General features: G+C 38.4%; 3 protein-coding genes and 1 long non-coding RNA gene across 6 annotated transcripts; 2 read left to right on the top strand and 2 right to left on the bottom strand.

Moving 5' to 3' along the window:
* Positions 1-770: 770 nt before the first annotated feature.
* LOC119998292 (LEAF RUST 10 DISEASE-RESISTANCE LOCUS RECEPTOR-LIKE PROTEIN KINASE-like 2.7) lies at positions 771-2,939 on the top strand. Its single transcript, XM_038845585.1, has 2 exons — positions 771-1,721; positions 2,241-2,939. The coding sequence occupies exons 1-2, from the start codon at positions 935-937 to the stop codon at positions 2,258-2,260; spliced, it is 807 nt and encodes a 268-aa protein (XP_038701513.1). The 5' UTR covers positions 771-934; the 3' UTR covers positions 2,261-2,939.
* A 140-nt stretch (positions 2,940-3,079) lies between these two features.
* Positions 3,080-10,334, top strand: LOC119998291 (LEAF RUST 10 DISEASE-RESISTANCE LOCUS RECEPTOR-LIKE PROTEIN KINASE-like 1.4). Of its 3 annotated transcripts, none has more exons than XM_038845583.1 (4): positions 3,080-3,866; positions 8,703-8,735; positions 8,830-9,150; positions 9,234-10,334. In XM_038845583.1, the coding sequence occupies exons 1-4, from the start codon at positions 3,107-3,109 to the stop codon at positions 10,160-10,162; spliced, it is 2,043 nt and encodes a 680-aa protein (XP_038701511.1). In that variant the 5' UTR covers positions 3,080-3,106; the 3' UTR covers positions 10,163-10,334. The 3 variants fall into 3 exon arrangements, with proteins under 3 accessions (XP_038701511.1, XP_038701510.1, XP_038701512.1); XM_038845582.1 differs by lacking the exon at positions 3,080-3,866 and adding an exon at positions 4,823-5,771; XM_038845584.1 differs by lacking the exon at positions 3,080-3,866 and adding an exon at positions 5,791-7,385.
* A 1,974-nt stretch (positions 10,335-12,308) lies between these two features.
* LOC119998653 (receptor kinase-like protein Xa21) lies at positions 12,309-16,067 on the bottom strand. Its single transcript, XM_038845989.1, has 4 exons — positions 15,791-16,067; positions 15,430-15,726; positions 13,099-15,303; positions 12,309-12,950 (listed from the first exon to the last, which is right to left on the bottom strand). The coding sequence occupies exons 1-4, from the start codon at positions 16,065-16,067 to the stop codon at positions 12,571-12,573; spliced, it is 3,159 nt and encodes a 1,052-aa protein (XP_038701917.1). The 3' UTR covers positions 12,309-12,570.
* A 946-nt stretch (positions 16,068-17,013) lies between these two features.
* On the bottom strand, positions 17,014-18,422 carry LOC119998121. Its single transcript, XR_005468195.1, has 2 exons — positions 18,048-18,422; positions 17,014-17,348 (listed from the first exon to the last, which is right to left on the bottom strand). It is a non-coding gene; the product is annotated as an uncharacterized LOC119998121 (long non-coding RNA).
* Between the last annotated feature and the right edge of the window lie 725 nt (positions 18,423-19,147).

Raw genomic sequence — 19,147 nt, 5'->3', positions numbered from 1 at the left:
AAAACTTTTGAGGTATTAATGGGTGGATTGGAGTTGGGGGTTTAATCGATTCTCACACTTTCATTTATTTTCTTAGTAGTCTCTTTATCATGAGACATTACAAGCTTTTGACCATTGTTACCTTGTGAATAAACAAAAGGTGTTGAAAATTCTCTTATGCAAACTTAAATGGGGATCATTTTTTTTTAAAAGTTGAAAAGTGAAATAACAAATAAGGTCTACTATTTAGGATCCCACTTGTTCACAAAAACAATTCAATAGTCTATATCTTAAGTCTGCACTAAAAATCTGCATAGGACAATTCCTAAACAAAGTTGAAAAAAAAATGGTGAATGTTATATATAGAAATGACCGTACAAGTCGGGGTGGAAAAAAGCTGGTTCTGGGTCAGACAGCATTACATGTTTATAAAATATTTACATGTTCAAACCCTAACTTGAATTAGATTTCGAATTTACTTAATTGACCAAACAGATTAGTTTAAAAAATCCGGACAAATAAATCAGATAATAATCTAATCTAGTTTAGGATCCGGACAAGTAAACTATTGTGTTTGGATTCGGATAAAAATTTTGTGCTTGAACCCAAATTTTAAACATATAACTTATGTGCAAGCTTGATTTATTTTAGGTCGCACAAATTTGATCATTCGGATTGGACATAGTTTTGTCACCCCTTCGTGCACGGTGTTTCTATATGTTTCTTACTACTTGGAATTCGGCTTTATAATTTATATAGATGGTTCTTTGGGGAAAAAAAAATGGAAAAAGGTCGTCCACTCAACCGACAAAGTTTCAAATTAGGATTGATTTCCAAGAGGTGATGTTTAACACTTTCTTCTTCCTTCCTCTGCCTTCTCCCTCAAATCCGGCAATACAAAAATAAAACCAGTATCTTATCAACCATTGCTCCACTAGCTTGCTCTTCAGTGGATATGGATTCATGGGTCTTCTTCTCATTTCCTCTTCCTTTCTTTCCATCACTTCTAATCCTCTGTTTACTATCTCCATGTCTGAGTCAAACTGTGGCTGATAACTACAGTGCTTGTAGCAATCAATTCCAGTGTGGAAAAATCACCGCCGGCTACCCTTTCTTCGGCGGAGACCGACCCGCCGGTTGTGGCAATCCGGGGTTGAAACTCAGCTGCCGGAACAACAACAAAGCTCGCATAAATATCAATAATTTGACATACCAAGTTTTGGGTATTGATGAAGGAAATCAAATTCTAAGGGTTGCAAGAGAGGATTACTTGAACAGTGGGTTGACTGGGTTCTGTTCGTCTGAATTAGCTAACACAACTCTTGATTCTTCTCTGTTTGAGTTTGATTCTGGTGTAGGGAACATTACATTATATTATGGGTGCCTTCCTTCTATTGCCCAAGCTTTCCGCCTACCAAGTGTTTGTAATAAGTCCGGTTTGGTTTATGCGGTTTATGCACAATCAGGGGAAAGTTGGAATGCAGATTGTTCTGATCATGTTATTGTGCCTACTTCTGAAGCTATTGTGATACCAATCTTGGATATCTCGACTCTGGAAAGAGCTTTGAATGATGGGTTTCAAGTGAGGTGGAAGGTGGATGGTGAAGCTTGCAGGGAGTGCAGTGATAGTGAGGGAGCTTGTGGTATTGACAGTTCCAATCAGACGGTTTGTTTCTGCCCAAATCAGACTTCACCGTTGAAAACATGTCTTCTAACACCTACTTCTGCTACTGCTACAACAGGTATTACTTCAATTTTGTGAAGTTTGAATTCTTTTATTAAGCATCTTCTATCAGAAATCCTAGCACACTCAAATCAACAATATTATCCGCTTTGAGTTTATCGGTTTACTACGAATACATTAGGCTCGCACGACTTTGTTTTTCTGCGCCGTCACAGACAGTACTTGAGCTTAAAAATACCTTGTTGAATGAGTGATGCTTAGACTTTTCTTATAAAACACGTCTTTTGATGTTCTCCAAGCGACTTGGGATTACAAGTCTGACATCTTCTATCTGTATAATTGTTGTTGAATTGATGCTCATATTAGATTCTCGCAAGTTAGTGTCATAACTCATATGTTCAGAACCCGAAAAAGCTTCACCTGTTGATATATTTGTTTGTCGCATGTGCTAGGAAATTTGTTGATTTTCTTGAAAATGAGGTAGTTAGATTGTCCTAGGCTCCTAGTCCATACTCAACTGTTGAAGTAAAGATTATAATTATTGTTAATTGTTGAATGATAACTATTTAACTTACAGAGAAAAATGTCAAAAAGTGATCGACTTCTAAAATAGCCTGAGTGGTTGAAATTAAGAGCTTGGAAGCAACTTTTCTTAGGTCATTCATACGAAGGGATGTAACAACTTCTAACCACTTGATGATAGCCTAGGTGGTTATCTCTCCGGAGTCCAGATTTAGGCGTAAATAATCTCGTCCAAGGTTGCGATTTTGATTTTGATTTTGAATTGGCGAAACTATTTTCAAGTGGTTTGCGTTGGGTCTCAGCCAAACTAACCTGTTGGACGGGTTTTCGTGATAACAACTTCTGAGTGAGAATATATTCTATATCATCTGAATGTTTCTCATTTTAGAGCCATTATTAGAACAAAGAACATTCAATTAGGATTAATAAAAAAAAAACATAAATTTTAATAAAAACCTTTACACAAAGTTTAGTCTTAGCAATCAAGTTAAAGGACTCTTTTTTCGTCTGTAATATTAGTTAAATATTTTTGTATTGCTGACTAATTGTCTTATTGTGATTGCCATGGTTATTAGATCCTATAGTTGTCTGTATTTTACTCCTTTTTAAAAGTTTTTCGTGTTAACTTTATCAATTGATTCTGTTCAACTCCTTGAACATTAAATTCATAGTTTTCTAATAGCAGACAAAATAGATTTTGGTACGAAGTTTGAACTCTTGGTCTAGAAATATAGCCATTGGAAGGTTGCGTCCCCTGAAGATTTCAAAGTCCTACCATTGATTTAGTCAGAATAAGTTTTTTTTATTTCACAAGCTTATCAGAATGATACAGAAAGCAGAATTCATTCCATCTTCGCCATTGTGAGTTTATAAATCTGCTATTCCCTTCCCCATATCTCTCTTTCATATTCGGAGAAAAAAATGCATTCGAATTTTCACCAAACCAGCCTTCTTCACCTTTTGATAATTCTTTTCGCGGTGATCAACGTGCCGAGAATCTTATGCCAAGATGATCAGCGATATCTGGATTGCCAAAATGCCTTTGAATGTGGAGATGTTGATGTTGGCTACCCTTTCTGGGGACTAAACAGACCAGAACACTGTGGACAACCGGATTATGCGTTGCGGTGTGAGGATAATGTCCCGAAGATCGAGATTGGTACAAATACATTCAGGATTCTTGATATAAACCCAGAAGGAAGGAACCTTACAGTGGCTAGAGATGATCTTTGGAGCAGTACTTGTCCTACAAATTTAGTTAGCACCACCATAGACACCAACCTCTTCACTTATGCATCAATGATTAGGAATATGAGCTTGTTCTACAACTGCACCTCGATTACTGGGTTTCCAGGGTCAATTAGTTTTCCCAACTGCACCATCAATGGGGCTAGTGTCAATGCCTTTTATCTGACCACAGAAGTTCAGTTAGATCCATCTGTAACAGGCTGCAGCGATACTGTCATTGTTCCTCTTTCTGAATCATCTGCTCTGGATCTTGATCGTGGACGAATAGAAATCAATAATGCATTAGATACTGGTTTTTCAATGTGGTGGAACGTCCCCAGTGAACAATGCAATACTTGCTTGGAATCTGGTGGGAGTTGTGGATATCAAACAAGTGCATTTACTTGCTTTTGTCATGATGGACCCAATGCAACCTCATGTTCTTCCAGGCCAGGTTTGTGATCCTCAACTTGTATTACACTTTCACTTTTTTTTTTTTGTCTGTCAAGATTATAATCCTACATCGGTCTGGCATAAAACCCTGTTGAATGGCTTATAAGAAAAGTCCATACCCTTAATAAGTTTTTTGGGCCTACGTACCATTGGAGACCGCTAATGAAAAACAAAGCTTTGCAGGTTTGATGTATCCATAGTGAATCGGGGAACCCAAAGAAGACAATATTTTGTTGGTGTGTTTGTGCTAGGAATTTTAACATGTTATCAGAGCAAAGTCTCGGTCCAATTGGACGTGACCTACTTCCACTTATTAGGTATAGCATAACTCAGTCCACAAGTACGAGAGAATGTCAAGATTATAATCATACATCAGTTTGGCATAACCCAGTCTAGTGGTGCATAAATAAATGCCATACCTTTTCACATTAACGTGTTTTCTGGGCCTAAGTACCATCATCGATTGCCCATGAGGAACAAAGCCTTGCGAGTATGATGTATCCGTAATGAACCAGTGAACCCTAAGAGCACAATATTATTGATATGTTTGGGTTGAGAATTACAACAATGTCCTCTTGATTTTAGGTATTTGATTACATTTTCTATCCCCACAATGATCATGGTATATTTCTGAATATGGTATATTTCTGATTATAGTAGTTTTATGGGCCGGGCTGGGCGGGACTGACCCAGTCGCTGGCTGGTTTTGTTTGACTTTTAGCTAAACTTTCCCATGAACGTTTCTTCCTTTCCCTCTCTATCGTTCCATTTCCTGACGTGTAGGGCCAACTACTATAACGTGTAAACCACGGAAGTAATAATTTATAATACAAAGCCATTTTCATATCATTTTCTTGGTCCATATTAATAATATCTTGTCCTAACTCCTAACTCGTAGCCAATGTAAGTTAAGTCTTCAACGGAAGCTTCTCTTTGAAGAAAAAAGACACCACTAATCCACCACTATCTGTCAATTGTCAATGGTGTTGAAATTTCATGGGAATCTGTTCAAATTCCTCGCCCTCCTTTATTTTTATATGACCAAAGATTTTTTCTTGCCTCTGTTCCTCTCTGAGAATGGATTCCCTTCCTTTCTTGATCATCATAACCACCAGCATCATTATCATCATCACCCACTGTCCAAGCTCTATCCATGGCAACCAACAGTACCTGACCTGCAATACAACTTTCAAGTGTGGAGGTATTGACAATATAAGTTACCCTTTTTGGGCATCAGCATCAGCCAGGCCAAACTTCTGTGGATTTCCAGGATTTGAGCTGACTTGTGGTACCGGAGACGATCAATCTACAGAATTCAAATTCTTAGACCAAACATACAAGGTCAATAGCATTGATAACTCCTCTAATCTCCTTAAACTCTCCAGAATGGATTATGTGAGTGACCTTTGTCCAACATCTCTGGAAAATACCACTTTGGGTGACCCCCACTTTACCTTAGCTTTTGGTACTGAACCTCTTTACCTCTACTATGGCTGCGGATCTCTCCCCGGTCAGCTCAATATGACTTTTTCACCCTTTCAGTTCAATTGCAACGTAGTTGGATCTTCTAGCACCAGCTTTTATCTTTCAGGGGATACATCTTCCTTAAGTCCGGCAATTAGGGCATTCTACGACTACTTGGTAGAAGGGTGTGCTGGGAATGTTTACATTCCTGTATCTCGGTCAAATTCGTCGCAGATAATGATGAGTCCGAGTGTGGGCGGTGTGATTTCTGCAATTCGTGAGGGTTTTGGGTTGAATTGGGATGCCAATAATACACTGTGCCAGTCATGTAAGGACACTGGAGGGGTGTGTGGGTATGATACAGAGAGGAATAGGTTCAGCTGCCATTGTTCTAATCAGAGTTATCCAACCACTTGTGCAGGAAATCAAAGCAGTTCTTCAGGTATGCACCTTTCAATGGCTCTATATTCAGGTGAATTAGTTTTGATGTTATAGATTTGTTCCTTTGCTAAATCTGTTATTCATAAGAGCCTTTGGAAGGCACAGATGTTGCAAAAAGTCTCAAGAACTTCTGGGTTTAATGATTCTTGGTTCTTCTTTGAGGGACTAAGATCTCATCTTAAGTCTTCTTGTAGATAATCATCCCCACCAAACTCCTCCAAGGGAGCTGACTCGGCCGTAAGTTGTTAGGACATAGGATTAACCCTAACCAAAAATGAGGTATTCTAGTTCGAAGGCCATGTAATTTTCTGGTGCATGTGGGACACAGGCTCACGTGTCCGAGGTTTATCATGTGGTCTTGTATTGGATGAGTTTCTTGTCCCACCACATCACTATTTTAGGGACAAAAGCTCAAAAACAGAGTCCAGCTTCAGTAAAGTAGATAGTCTTTAGTGTTCTGGTTTGAGCTTCTTTAGTGAATGTTGTTGGATTCGTCGTGTTAAATACTAGTGCACCTCCGGTTGGAGGACCCCTGGATCCGAGTTGGTGTGTGTACGTGTCTGGTTTTGTGTTGTTAGACCTAATCTTATTTAATCTTTCAATTTAATATAGAAAACCCCTCTTTGATTAGAAAGTAATTAATATTATATTAAAAAATTATGGAGGGACACTAATTTACGAAAAAGGACAAAATTGAACCAACTATTCCTTGTCCTCTTCTCCATTTTCACAACAGGGAAGTCCAAGTCAACACGAGGCGGCCACAGCCAGTCTCGACCAGTCAACAACCACTCACCATGACCACCACCACCACCACTTCCTTTTACCCCTCTCGCCATCTCCATCTCCATCTCCATCTCCATCTCCTTCTCAACTATGTTCCCACTCATCCTCTTCTTCGCCTTCTTTGCTCTCCAGACGACGTCGTTCGCCACTTCTTCTGATTCCATCTTCACGAATTGCGCCTACCAGACCTTCTCCTGCGGGTCTCTCCATGACGTCTCCTACCCATTCACGGGCGGAGACCGTCCTGAATACTGTGGCCAGCCGGAGTTCCTCCTCAAATGTGTGAACGTCTCTGTTCCGGAGTTGACCATCGACTCGCTCAGTTATCGTGTACTCCAACTCGACCAGACCGGACGTACAATCAGTCTAGCTCGGTCGGACATATACGACACGGGGTGCACAACCCAATTCAACGATACAACTCTTGATCAGAGTTACTTTGATGCTTCATCAGGCAATGAGATTCTCACCCTTTTTTACGGTTGCCTGCCGTCGATTAATTCCCCGCTGAATAACTCCTTTTCATGTGAATTGAATGGGGGAGAGAGCGAGGATGGGTATTTTCTGTTTGGTCCGATCCCTAATGATCAAGATTGGAGCTTTTTTCCTTGTAGAGGAAGGATTAGTTTGCCAATTTTTCGTAGTTCGGTAGAGAAGCTCGTGTTTAATAAATCAAGGCTATGGGAGGTATTGAGGGATGGATTCAATGCGAGTTATAGGAATCCTTATGAGGATGATTGTGAAAAATGTCGCGAAAGTCATGGTAGGTGCGGGTTTGATCAAGAATCGGTCAAACCCATCTGCATATGCGGTGATCGATTATGTCCAGGTATTTCATCATTTTCTTATGATAATAATGCTTTGATAAACTTAAAGCGTTCAGTTGATATCTGGTCATGGACTTATGGGCCATTTGAGTTTTTCAGTAATCAATCTAGTTAGATTTGACATGAGGTTTACCTTCTTTATTATGTGCTCTGATTTTCTGTGTTTAACCTTTGCTTATGGAAGTACCATGTATGAACTGATGGTTGATTCGGAAGGGTTTCGGATATCACTGTAGTTAACAGAGAGCTGTCAATTATTCTATCCATAGGATGACACGCTGAGAGTCTGTTTGGTTTTCTTAGGAGCCCTTGTCTTTTTGGTTAGAATTTGTCAATTAACAGGGCATCTTTTGCTGGTTTTTCTTCTTATGATTATGATGCAAAAGGACTGAAATGAGCAGTTATATTCACATGGTTGCCTATTGGTGTTACATGTTTTCTGGATATGCTAAATGAAGAACACAATTTATTGCTTTCTAGATGGAAATGTAGTTATGTGTTCTCTACCATGATTGAGATTATGCTCTATGCTATAGTCTATAGAAAATGTTGTTCGAGTGGTTTCTTTGATGGTGGAGAACGCGCTAATACATTGATGAAAACGTTGTTCCATGGTCTAGAACCTGCAAATTCAGTGTTGGCTGTCCATATGTTGGTTTCAAATTTGTAATTTATGATGAAAATGGGATCGAGGAAGTGAAGGATTAGTAAGACTTAGTAAACAAATATCTCTTTATCCAATTTATTATAGCTACTTTCTTCGTTTCATCTGGGGGACCTTACCTTCATAACGTATTCCAATTTTGGATCTAGTAGGAGGGGATTTGAAGTTATTCGCCTCAACTCTGATTTGTGACCAATGATCAGGTTGGTAATGAAGACCAGCTTGCTTAAGTATAGCAAACACTAGAGATCGGTATTCACTATCCACCGTAGTTTCGTGAATGTGTTATCAGTTGTTCAATCCTAATCATGGAGCATAAAATACATCTTATGAGGAGGAGCTGGTTTTGTGGTATGGAAACTTCTATAAATAGTATAACATCCTATACTTTCAGTTGTTGCTTTCTCAACTTTTCAAATGTATAGTTTAGATAATCGGTTGTTTAGGCCTGTCGCTTAAAAGGGCTACAGTAAGTGAACTAAGAACAAAATCAATTGTAAAGAGGCAGTAAATGTAGGGATGATCAGTACAGATAGCTTAGCAATTTTGATCGTTGAAGGGATCGTTATCATTATGCACATTCAAATTGTGAATTGGCTTTAGTTTGGTACTACAAGTTTTTAGTTGACATTTTCAATCTCTATGATTGTTGCAGGCGGCAATTCTGGGGGCATGTCTGTTGGATTAGGTAATCATAAATTTTGTTATTCACAAGTTTAAGTATTTCACGCTAATATAGGGAGAGTAATTGACATCTTAGCTATGCTTGGGCTCTTCTTTAGGTGTTGGCATAGGAGGTGCTGGTATCATATTTATTCTTCTGGGATGCTGGTTATTCCTCATAATACGAAGGAGAAAAAGAAAGGCCGCTCTATTTGAAAGCAAAGTCATCTCTGGGCCTCCTTCAAGCAAATCTCTTCCTACTCCTACAACCAATTTCTCTCAAAGCATCCCTTCTTACCCTTCTTCGAAGTCTGATCTTGAAAAGGGTAGTACCTACTTTGGAGTTCAGGTCTTCAGCTATACTGAACTTGAAAAGGCCACAGACAATTTTGATGCTTCCAAAGAACTTGGAGATGGAGGTTTTGGCATTGTTTACTATGGTATGATTGATTTATATATTTTTTTCCTATTGATCTACTTTTTCTGGTCCATCTCTAACTTGTTTTCTTGATTGGTTGAACAGGTGTACTCAGTGATGGTCGTGTAGTTGCTGTAAAACGTCTATATGAGAGTAGTGTCAAACGTGTTGAGCAATTTATGAATGAGGTAGAGATTCTAGCTCGTTTACGGCACAAAAATCTTGTGACCTTGTTTGGATGCACGTCAAAACATAGCCGAGATCTTATCCTTGTCTATGAATACATTCCCAATGGAACAGTGGCTGATCATCTTCTTGGAAAACAAACAAATTCCGGCAAGCTCACTTGGCCAGTTCGGTTAAGCATTGCGTTAGAGACAGCTGAAGCACTCGCTTTCCTTCATGCATTTGATGTTATACACCGTGATGTCAAAACTAACAACATTCTGCTCGACAACAATTTCCATGTCAAAGTGGCTGATTTTGGTCTGTCACGATTGTTTCCCACTAATGTCACCCACGTGTCGACAGCTCCACAAGGGACTCCTGGATATGTGGATCCAGAGTACTATCAATGCTACCATCTGACTGACAAGAGTGATGTTTATAGCTTTGGGGTGGTCCTGATTGAGCTTATATCATCTTTACCAGCTGTGGACACGAACAGGCATCGTCATGATATTAATTTGGCAAACATGGCAATCAACAAAATTCAAAATCATGCATTGCATGAGTTGGTTGATCCATGCCTTGGCTTTGAAAAGGATTCTGTGATTAGGAGAATGATCACCTCAGTGGTGGAATTAGCTTTTCGGTGTTTACAGCAGGAGAGGGATATGAGGCCTTCAATGGAAGAAGTTCGAGAGATTTTGAGAGGAATTCAGAATGAGAATTTCGGAGGACAGAAAGCAGAGGTGGTGGATATTGGAGGGGATGACGTTGGTCTCTTAAAGAATAGCACTCCTCCTCTTTCACCGGACTCTGTTGTGACTGATAAATGGGTTAGCAGCTCAACCACAACTAGTTCCTTCTAGCAGTTGGTAGTTCCATGTTTTTTTTCCACATATCTTCGACGTTCTTGTTCTGTTTTCATCATCATGTTTGTTACGTCTGTGAAATGAGATTAAATAAAAGGGACATCAGCATCTTATATGCCTCTTGAGCAATGTATATATATTTATATTAAACGGAGATGCCATTTCCATAGTCTTCTTGTTGTGCACATTTTTTTTCTTCCATTTTACCTTTGGAGGTTATTTATGCTCCTCGGAATGATGAAACAGCCGTACGTGTATCAGACTCTGCGATAAAGTAGTCCTTGACATGCCATGATTTCAACCCTTGTAGGGTATGGAGTTCTTGAGGAAGACGACCTGACCATAGTCATGCAGGAGGCGGCTCAGGGTAAGCATCTATCGAGTTCTCTGGCTGTCAGTGTTCAAGATTTTTGTCAAATGTTGGTAGGTTTTATGTCTGGGTTCTCTAAAGGTTGGTAGGTTTTATTGTCCTTGGATGGTTAGTGGATACTGAAGACTTAACACTAAGAGAAGCTTTGTTAATACTTCATATAGGTTTTATTGTCCTTGGATGGTTAGTGGATACTGAAGAACTGACACTAAGAGAAACTTTGTTAATACTTCATATATGTATACACTCATCGATTAATAAATTATTAGTCCTTGAAAAAGAGAAGAATCAGGCAAAGAAAAGGTTAAACAACACTTGTGCACATAACTTCAGCACTGGAATCCCTAAATCTGGCTTCTGAACATATCTACTCTATATTTTCTTCTCGCCTTTTTAGGTTTACCTCACCGCCTTCTACTCTCTCCTATACAAATTCTCTCATTCTTCCTTATCGTCGTACCACTATCTCTAAGTTACACATGTCCCTACCATCTTAAACAATAATTTTCTAGCGACTTATCTTCAATAGGTGCAAAGTCTGATAAACTATGGTGCCACCTGGATAATCAAACTCTTGAGAATTGGGTTGTAGTCTCATTCTTTCAGGATGAAATTGGAGACCGTTGTAAACTTACCCTGTTCAGGGTTGTAGGAATTTGGGTCGTAGAATAAAAATCAAAAGCAAATGCCATTGGAACATACTTTGGAGTTAACTTAATTTTAGACATAGTATTGTTAATCCTTAATTACATGTGGGAAGTCTAGGATTTCCTCAAATTAACCCCTTTTGGCACCGCCATACATAACATAGAAATCACGCTTGGAAAGGTTGGACAATTAGCTAGAGGTGCAGCAGCGAAACTGATTGCAAAACAGGGGAAATCGACCACATTAAAATAACTTTTTGGGGAGGTTTGTTTGATATTCAAAAACTGCTCGGCAACAGTCGGACAACTATGGAATGTAGAGTGCACCGAAAAGTTTAGGTATGTTTATTTACATACATTTGCGGTTATAACTAACAACATTAGAAAACAAAAATAGAAACTACATGTAATTGCTAATAATTTTTATTAATTTAGTCATAATAACATCACTTACAACCTTATTCATTAACCATATCTATGCTTCTATATGGCAACCCACTCTTACAACCATTGCATGGATATACACAGCCACACAAATATCTATAAACATAAACACATACATGTAAGTATACATATATTATATATGTAGGAGTTTGGTGTGGATTAATAAATTAACATCGATTGGGGAAGGGAACTCCACAAGAGCTAGCAACCAATCTGGTATTAGGAGAGTTGAAGAAAGGCCAGAGTTGTGGCTGCCTGAGGTACTCACAGAGGCATGAACTCTGCTCCCTCACCTTCACACAACACTGGCTCGACGGCGGCGTTAATGACATGATGGCCCATGTACACGGCTCCAGCACCCTTGGGTTGCATACCACCGCCTCAGCTGCCATGGGAGCTAACGCCACCACCATCACTAGCAGCGCACACACACTCACAACCTTCATAGACATCATCTTCTTCATATTGTGTTTCAAAGTGTGAAATATATATAATATGGTGCACTAGTTTGGGGCTTTATATGGAGAGTTGAGTTTGAATTGGTATCCACTACAACCAAAAAACACCGATGAGGGTTATGTGTGGTCAACTAGGTCTTATCTAAACTGATGAAAGAAAGAGGAGGATGCATTGATCATTGCATGTCTTATTGTACGTGGCTATGAGTGTTTGCATTAGGCGGTGGAGAAGCTTCCCATTGATTCTATTTATTCAGTTTGATTGAGAAAACATTTAAATAGAGAGAGTGTGTGTGTGTGTATATACATATATATTTTCTCACAATAAGAAGTCAGCCTTTGCTGGTAAAAGAAACTGATTTGGAACTGGTGCTTCAAGACTCGCAATATAATATATATGGACGTGAATAATATATAACTGGAAATGGAAGAAATTTCATTGTGAATGAGAGATGAATATCTGCATCCTTAAAATCTCTGCATCCTTCATGAAGCAAGAAACACTGAACGATATCTTTGGATGTGTAGAATCTTCAGCTTCATCTGAGTAAGCTTGGCAACTACGTCCTTCACATTCATCCTTTCCTCTGGTATTTCTCTTGAACACTCGAGACCCATTTCCAAGAGGGAAAAAAGAAGACTATGCACCAAGTCAATATCTGTGGTGGTGTTTCCATTTGGCTTTAAACCACAATCAACAACATCCAGTGATGCATTAGGAAATGATGCGCTAACCCATTGTCTCAAGCTCACTTCTCCGCTAAGCATTTCATCTGTGGGTTTCTTCCCAGTAACTATTTCTAGCATCATTATCCCATAGCTGTACATGTCGCCCTTTACAGAAACAAGTCCCTCGGAGCCATACTCTGTTCAATAATGATCACACTAGTCGACAAGTTAAATGTTGAGGAAGAAGTAGATTATCATTTGTAAAGAACTGATTTGTAATTTTGCAAGTTTAACAAATTAATAATCTAGCTAATTACTTAGATATATAAGGAGTAGTGACTTTACCTGGTGCAACATAGCCAATGGTGCCTAAAGTCCTGGTATGCATTGCATCTTCAGCTTTTGGCAGGATTTTCGCAATGCCAAAGTCACCAACATGTGCAACCATGTCTTCATCTAGCAAGATATTGCCGGGCTTTAGATCACAATGTACGACTGGCTCTGACTGACCATAATGGAGATAATCTAAAGCTGTTGCCACATCAATCATGATGTTGATCCGTTGAAATAGATTCAAGTTGTGGTTTTCGGAGTATAACCACTTCTCAAGGCTTCCATTTGACATATACTCCATAATCAAAGCTCTAAACTCAAGATTCGAGCAAGAAGTGATGATCTTAACAAGATTCCTATGTCGAGTTGTTCGCAAGACTTTGCACTCTGCGTCAAAACTTTTGAATGCATCCTCTGCTTTTGGATTCAGAACCTTTACAGCAACAACTGTACCATCAGAAATCGTTCCCATATAGACTGAGCCGTGACTCCCAATTCCGAGCAGATTGGCTTCAGAGAAGTCATTTGTAGCGCGACGAAGTTCATGATATGTAATCATTTTGAACTCAGGTATTTGTACCAAATTCGCAAGAATTGGAGTACTCCTTTTGTTCTTGTGTTTGAATGCTCTCAATATGCAAAAAAGACAAACAAATATTAGCACAGCTCCAACAATGGGAACAATGTACTTAAGAATGATTTGTTTGGTGTTGGAATTTTGATGAGAGCAAGGTTTTTGTAATACTTCCCCGCAAAGCTTCTTATTTTCCAGAAAAGATTTTGCTGTAAAGTTAGCAAAAGTTCCTTCACTTGGGATCTCTCCTGATAAGTCATTGAAAGATAGATTCAAATGTTTGAGATTATTTAGTGCCTTGAGCGACTTGGGAATAAGACCAGAGAGATTATTGTAGGAGAGATCCAAGAACTCCAGTGATTTCAAATCACCAAGTGACTGAGGAATAATCTCATGCAATGAGTTTTTTGATAGATCAAGCAAACTTAAGCTTTCGAAAGCCCCGAGAATAGCTGGGATTTTACCTGTGATATGATTCCGAGAAATATCCAACTTTAGCATAACCCTCGAGATTTTCATTTCGTGAGATAGGTTCCCCCTGAAGGAGTTTTTTGATAAATCCATGTAAATGAGATTTTCAAGGGTCCAATAACTTGCAGGAATTGATGAGGTTAATGAATTATTGCTGAGATTTAGATCTTGAAGATGATTTAGTGATCCAATGCAATGTGGAATAGGTCCAGTGAGCTTGTTCTCTTGGAGTCCTAATTCTCCCAGACGCTTTATTTTACAAATTCCTTCGGGGATAGAACCTCCAATCTGATTCTTAAGGAGAAACAATCTTTGTAAGTTTCGTAAATCGCCAATAGTTGATGGAATAGTTCCATTGAGGTTATTATCTCCTAAATCCAATGATATCAAGTTTCTTAATGCACTGATTGATTCTGGAATTGGACCATTTATCTGATTTCCGAAAGCAGCAATCATTTGCATGGAATCTGAAAAATTGCCTATGGAATGTGGTAGGACACCAACAAGACGATTATTACTCATGCCCAGCTTTCGAAGGAACCGACAATTTGTTAGCGCAGTAAGAAACTTGAGCTCCCCAAATCCAACGTCTCCGGTCAGTCTATTATATTCCATATTGAGGAAGACAAGACGAGATAAATTTCCGAGACTTGACGGTATTGGTCCAGTGAACAAGTTGCTACTTAGGTCCAAATGAAACAGTTTCGATGAGTTTGATAAATAAGTAGGGATGCTTCCACCAATTTGATTCTCCCCGAAATACACCTGTTCAAGATTCGGAAGCGAAAACTCTGTATTAGGCGGAAGATCTCCTGAGATGTTGTTGTTCACAATCGAAATTATTTTGAGAGAGGAAATGTTGAAGATTGAATGAGGTATGGGCCCAGTGAGGTGATTGTACTCCAAATTCAGGAAATCTAAACTTGTCAATTTCCCAAGCTCCTCAGGAATACCTCCATGAATGTTGTTTTCCTCCAATGCAAATTGTTCCAGGCTCGAAATGTTTCCCAAAGAAGTTGGAATTGTGCCAGTCAAGTCATTTCCTGTCAGATGAAGTAACTCGAGCTTCTGTAGAGTCCCGAGTTCTGTTGGTATACTTCCATTCAATTTGTTGTTGGAGAGAACCAACACTCTTAATCTTGTGCAATGGCGTATAGTAGACGGAATTTGGCCTGTAAATTGGTTGTCATTAAGGTATAGTTGGTTAAGTCTAGGCAAGCGGACTAGCGGAGACAAAAATCAGTTGGGATTTAAGAATTTGATAGAGGAGATGTTAAACTTGAACGATGAAAATGAACCTGTAAATCTGTTCTGCTGTAGCGCAAAGTGCTCTAACGCCGACATATTTCCAATGGAAACTGAGATGGTACCAGCAAGATTGTTTTGATATAGATAGAGTGTGTGAAGGTTTTTTAAAGTGCCCAACTCCTCTGGTATGCCACCACTTAACGTGTTTTCTATTAGGGAAACTTCTTCAAGCATAAAGCAGTTGTGTAAACTCGGAGGTATCGATCCTTCTAATTGGTTCATTTCTAATACAAAGTATTTTGAGCCGTCGCAAACGACCGAGCTCATATGGTATGTGACCATGAAAACTGTTGTTAGCAAGAATAAGCGAAACCAGAAAGGATAAGTTCCCAACATAAGGGGATATTGTACCTTCAAGTCCCATTTTGTAAAAATTCAGTTTCGTGACTCTCCGCCTACGTTTGCTACAAGTGACCCCAACCCAGTCACAAAAGTTGGCTCCCCTAGTACTCCAGTTACCACCCATTGTTCTGTTGGTGGGGTCATATGTTATTGCAGAATTGATAGCAAAAAGAGCTTCTTCATCAGTCACATTTGAGGAGGGTATTAGAGCAAAAGAAGAAGCTGCGAATGACAGAATCAATAGAACTTGAAGGTGCGAAAGAAAGACTAATGTTTTGAGAAGCATGGTTAACTAGGTGTTGAGGCTTAGTTGTACATTATTTTGGTGACTTGAACAAATGATTTATAGTCCCTAAGAAAAGTAAATTTTCTTTGCCGTGTGGAAAATATGGTCATCCACCAATCAAATTTTAAGGCCCGAATTCGATGAAATTGACTGGCTGAAGCGAAACGACGTTCTGAACCAAGCCAGTGGTTAAGACCGTTGTCCCCACCATACTTTTGCTAAATTCCATCGTTTAGAGTCTCTAATGGGGCGCTTTAATTTTTAGGGGTATTTTTGTAATTTTATATTTTTGTGTTTTCATCATATTAGGGTTGTAGCCATCCCTATTGGCCATTATATTCTACTTTATGAAATATATCAAAATCCTGGATAGTTTTCTATCAATTTCTGGTGGATTCCAATGATACTCTTTTAATCAAACGTTGGTTTGATTCATTACTAGTTTTCTTTGTTGGTCTGCTTGCGTCAAGATGAACTAATTATTTTGGAGAAATTCATAAATTATTTTCAAAAATTAGAGAATCAAAGCTTTTAGTGTTCGAAATTTTATAGAAGATAGTGGAAATACGAACATTGGAGAAACACGTGTGAATGAGAATGTTGATGAATGTTAAAATGGGATTGTTGATGGATTTGTGCAAATAATCTCCCACTCAATGATTTTTCTTTTTGTGGCAATAGAGCACCACTTTACCGTGTCATTTTGGGCACCAAAGTGACTAGGAACCGGCGACTAAACTATTTGTAGGGTTGTTATTGGTACGGTTACCGTTACCAAACCCTTAATCCCGTTACCATACCGATCCCTTCGGTAACTAAAAAAATGATACCGTTACCGTTACCGAAAGAATCGGTATACCGATGGTCGGTATACCGATGAATCGGTAATGGTAAACCGGTAATTGATAAATTTACCAATTCTAAAACCTGTCTCCTGCAGTAAAAATAAGAAGAAAAATATGCTTTTTGAAATGAAATATGTCTCCAATAGTTCCACTTCCCATGTCCCACACATTACTAGCAATTTTTTCATACAAATACAAGACCATTACACAAAAGAATTTAACAAAGTCAATTTCATGGCCTTTAAATTTTCATATACTACGAACTACTTGACTGGACAATGTTACATTGATACTTAGATACTACATTACTACTTCAGAATTTAGATCATGAACTCATTTTCTGGGGCTGCAAACTTGATATACTTCCCTAGCCCCAACCCTTCTGTACCTGCTCAACTGCTTAAGAGCTTTCAATGCAACTCCACTGCCATCATCTCTGAAAAAAGGATTAGGTCAGAGAAATGTCAAAATGGAAGTGAAAACAACATTCAATTTAGTTTAGTTCATATACCCAGTTCATATACATACTCTAATCAAATAATAAATACCCAGTTCATATACATACTCTGCACTAAAGAGCAACTATTTATACAATAGCAGAAGAATTTGTATGTATAGTTATATAAAATAGCATATAAACAGTAGTAGATAACATTATTAGCAACTAACTTTATTTATTTTTATAGTAGCAGACATTCAAATAGACAAATATACATTAATAAGCAATAGCAGATAACATCCTAGCCATGAAACTTACTTTATTCTTAATCAAATTCAAATCCTAGTATGTGTCATTGCCATAAAAAAGAAACCAAATATGATATCTATAACTAACAAACTTACAAACATGTTTTTACCATCACTGGTACAGACTACAGACCAACATACAATACTTATGGAGTTATAGAGAAATTATTTACGAGAACTGTGAACAATGAGCAATTAGAGATCAAAATATACTAATCACTTTTTAGTTATAAATAAACTAATCAGTAGCATGGAGACCTAATCAGAACTTCAAAATTGATTAACAATAGGCCAATAGTAATCAGACTTCAAAATGGAGACCTAATCAGTAGCCTAAGTAATCATAATCAACTAACCAGTAGCCTAAGTAATTAACAGGGAAACTTACAAAAATGGAGGCTACGAAGTTGCAGACTTGCGGGCTGCGACAGAGATCGGGCTTGTTAGGTCAACAATCGACACCCAAAAGGCTAGAATCTTCACCCAGAAATCATAAATCGAAATCGTCAACAGACTTGCGACGAGGATCGAGTTCCACAACAGAGACTAGAGAGTGAGAGTGAGGGCTGAGGTTGTGGCCTGTGAGAGTGAAAGGGGATCGAGTTCGACAACAGAGAGTGAGAGTGATGGCTGAGGCTGGCCTGTGAGTGTGAGTGTGAGAGTGAGAGTGAGAGTGAGAGTGAGGGATTGAATCGATTGATAACAGAAGGGCTTGAAGCAAGAGGTCGTGACTCGTGAGGCTCTGCTCAATGAGGAAGACAAGTGGGATAGGAATTATTCGAGAATGGAGAAGACTGAAGGAGAAATGAATGATGAAAAATAAACCCTAAAATGAATGGTCTGATCTCCTTTCCTCATCTATCCAAGGGTCCTAATTAAGTAAAATTAAAACTAAAAAATAATTTTAATATATATGTCGGTAAGTGGGAAATATACCTATGTTAAACCTTGCTTACCATTACCGGTACCAAAATCAACGGTAAATTTAGCATACCGATTTATTGGTAACGGTATACCAGCATTGTATCATTTTCGGTAACCAATGTGTCGGTAACGGTATACCAATGGATAATTTACCGTTACCGTAACAGCCCTAACTATTTGTGATAAGCCAAATTAAAGGAACATCACTATTTACGTATGCTCCGTTTGTTTGAGGTAAATTAATTTCTTATAAAACGAAATTTACATTTTACTATTTTTGTTTGACGGAAATTAAGAAAGTCAACAAAAATTTTAAAAAAGTCAATATGAAAATGTAACCTAATTAGAGCATTTGCATTGGTCTCTGTAAACAATGATCTGTTGCTATAATACCGCAAAAGTCGTACAGATTGAAGTCAAAACACGCCTACAATGGTATCTGTCCCAACTACATATAATACCGACAATCGGTTATGGTGCAATAAGTGTAGCGATGCATTAATGAATCTGAAACAATAAAACATAATAAAATATTTTAGTACTGGTTATGAACTTTTTGTATAT

Source organism: Tripterygium wilfordii, chromosome 5, assembly GCF_013401445.1.
Source record: "Tripterygium wilfordii isolate XIE 37 chromosome 5, ASM1340144v1, whole genome shotgun sequence".
Taxonomy (NCBI): domain Eukaryota; kingdom Viridiplantae; phylum Streptophyta; class Magnoliopsida; order Celastrales; family Celastraceae; genus Tripterygium; species Tripterygium wilfordii.
The sequence above is the reverse complement of the archived record's forward strand: the minus strand, read 5'-3'. Positions and strand labels throughout refer to the sequence as shown.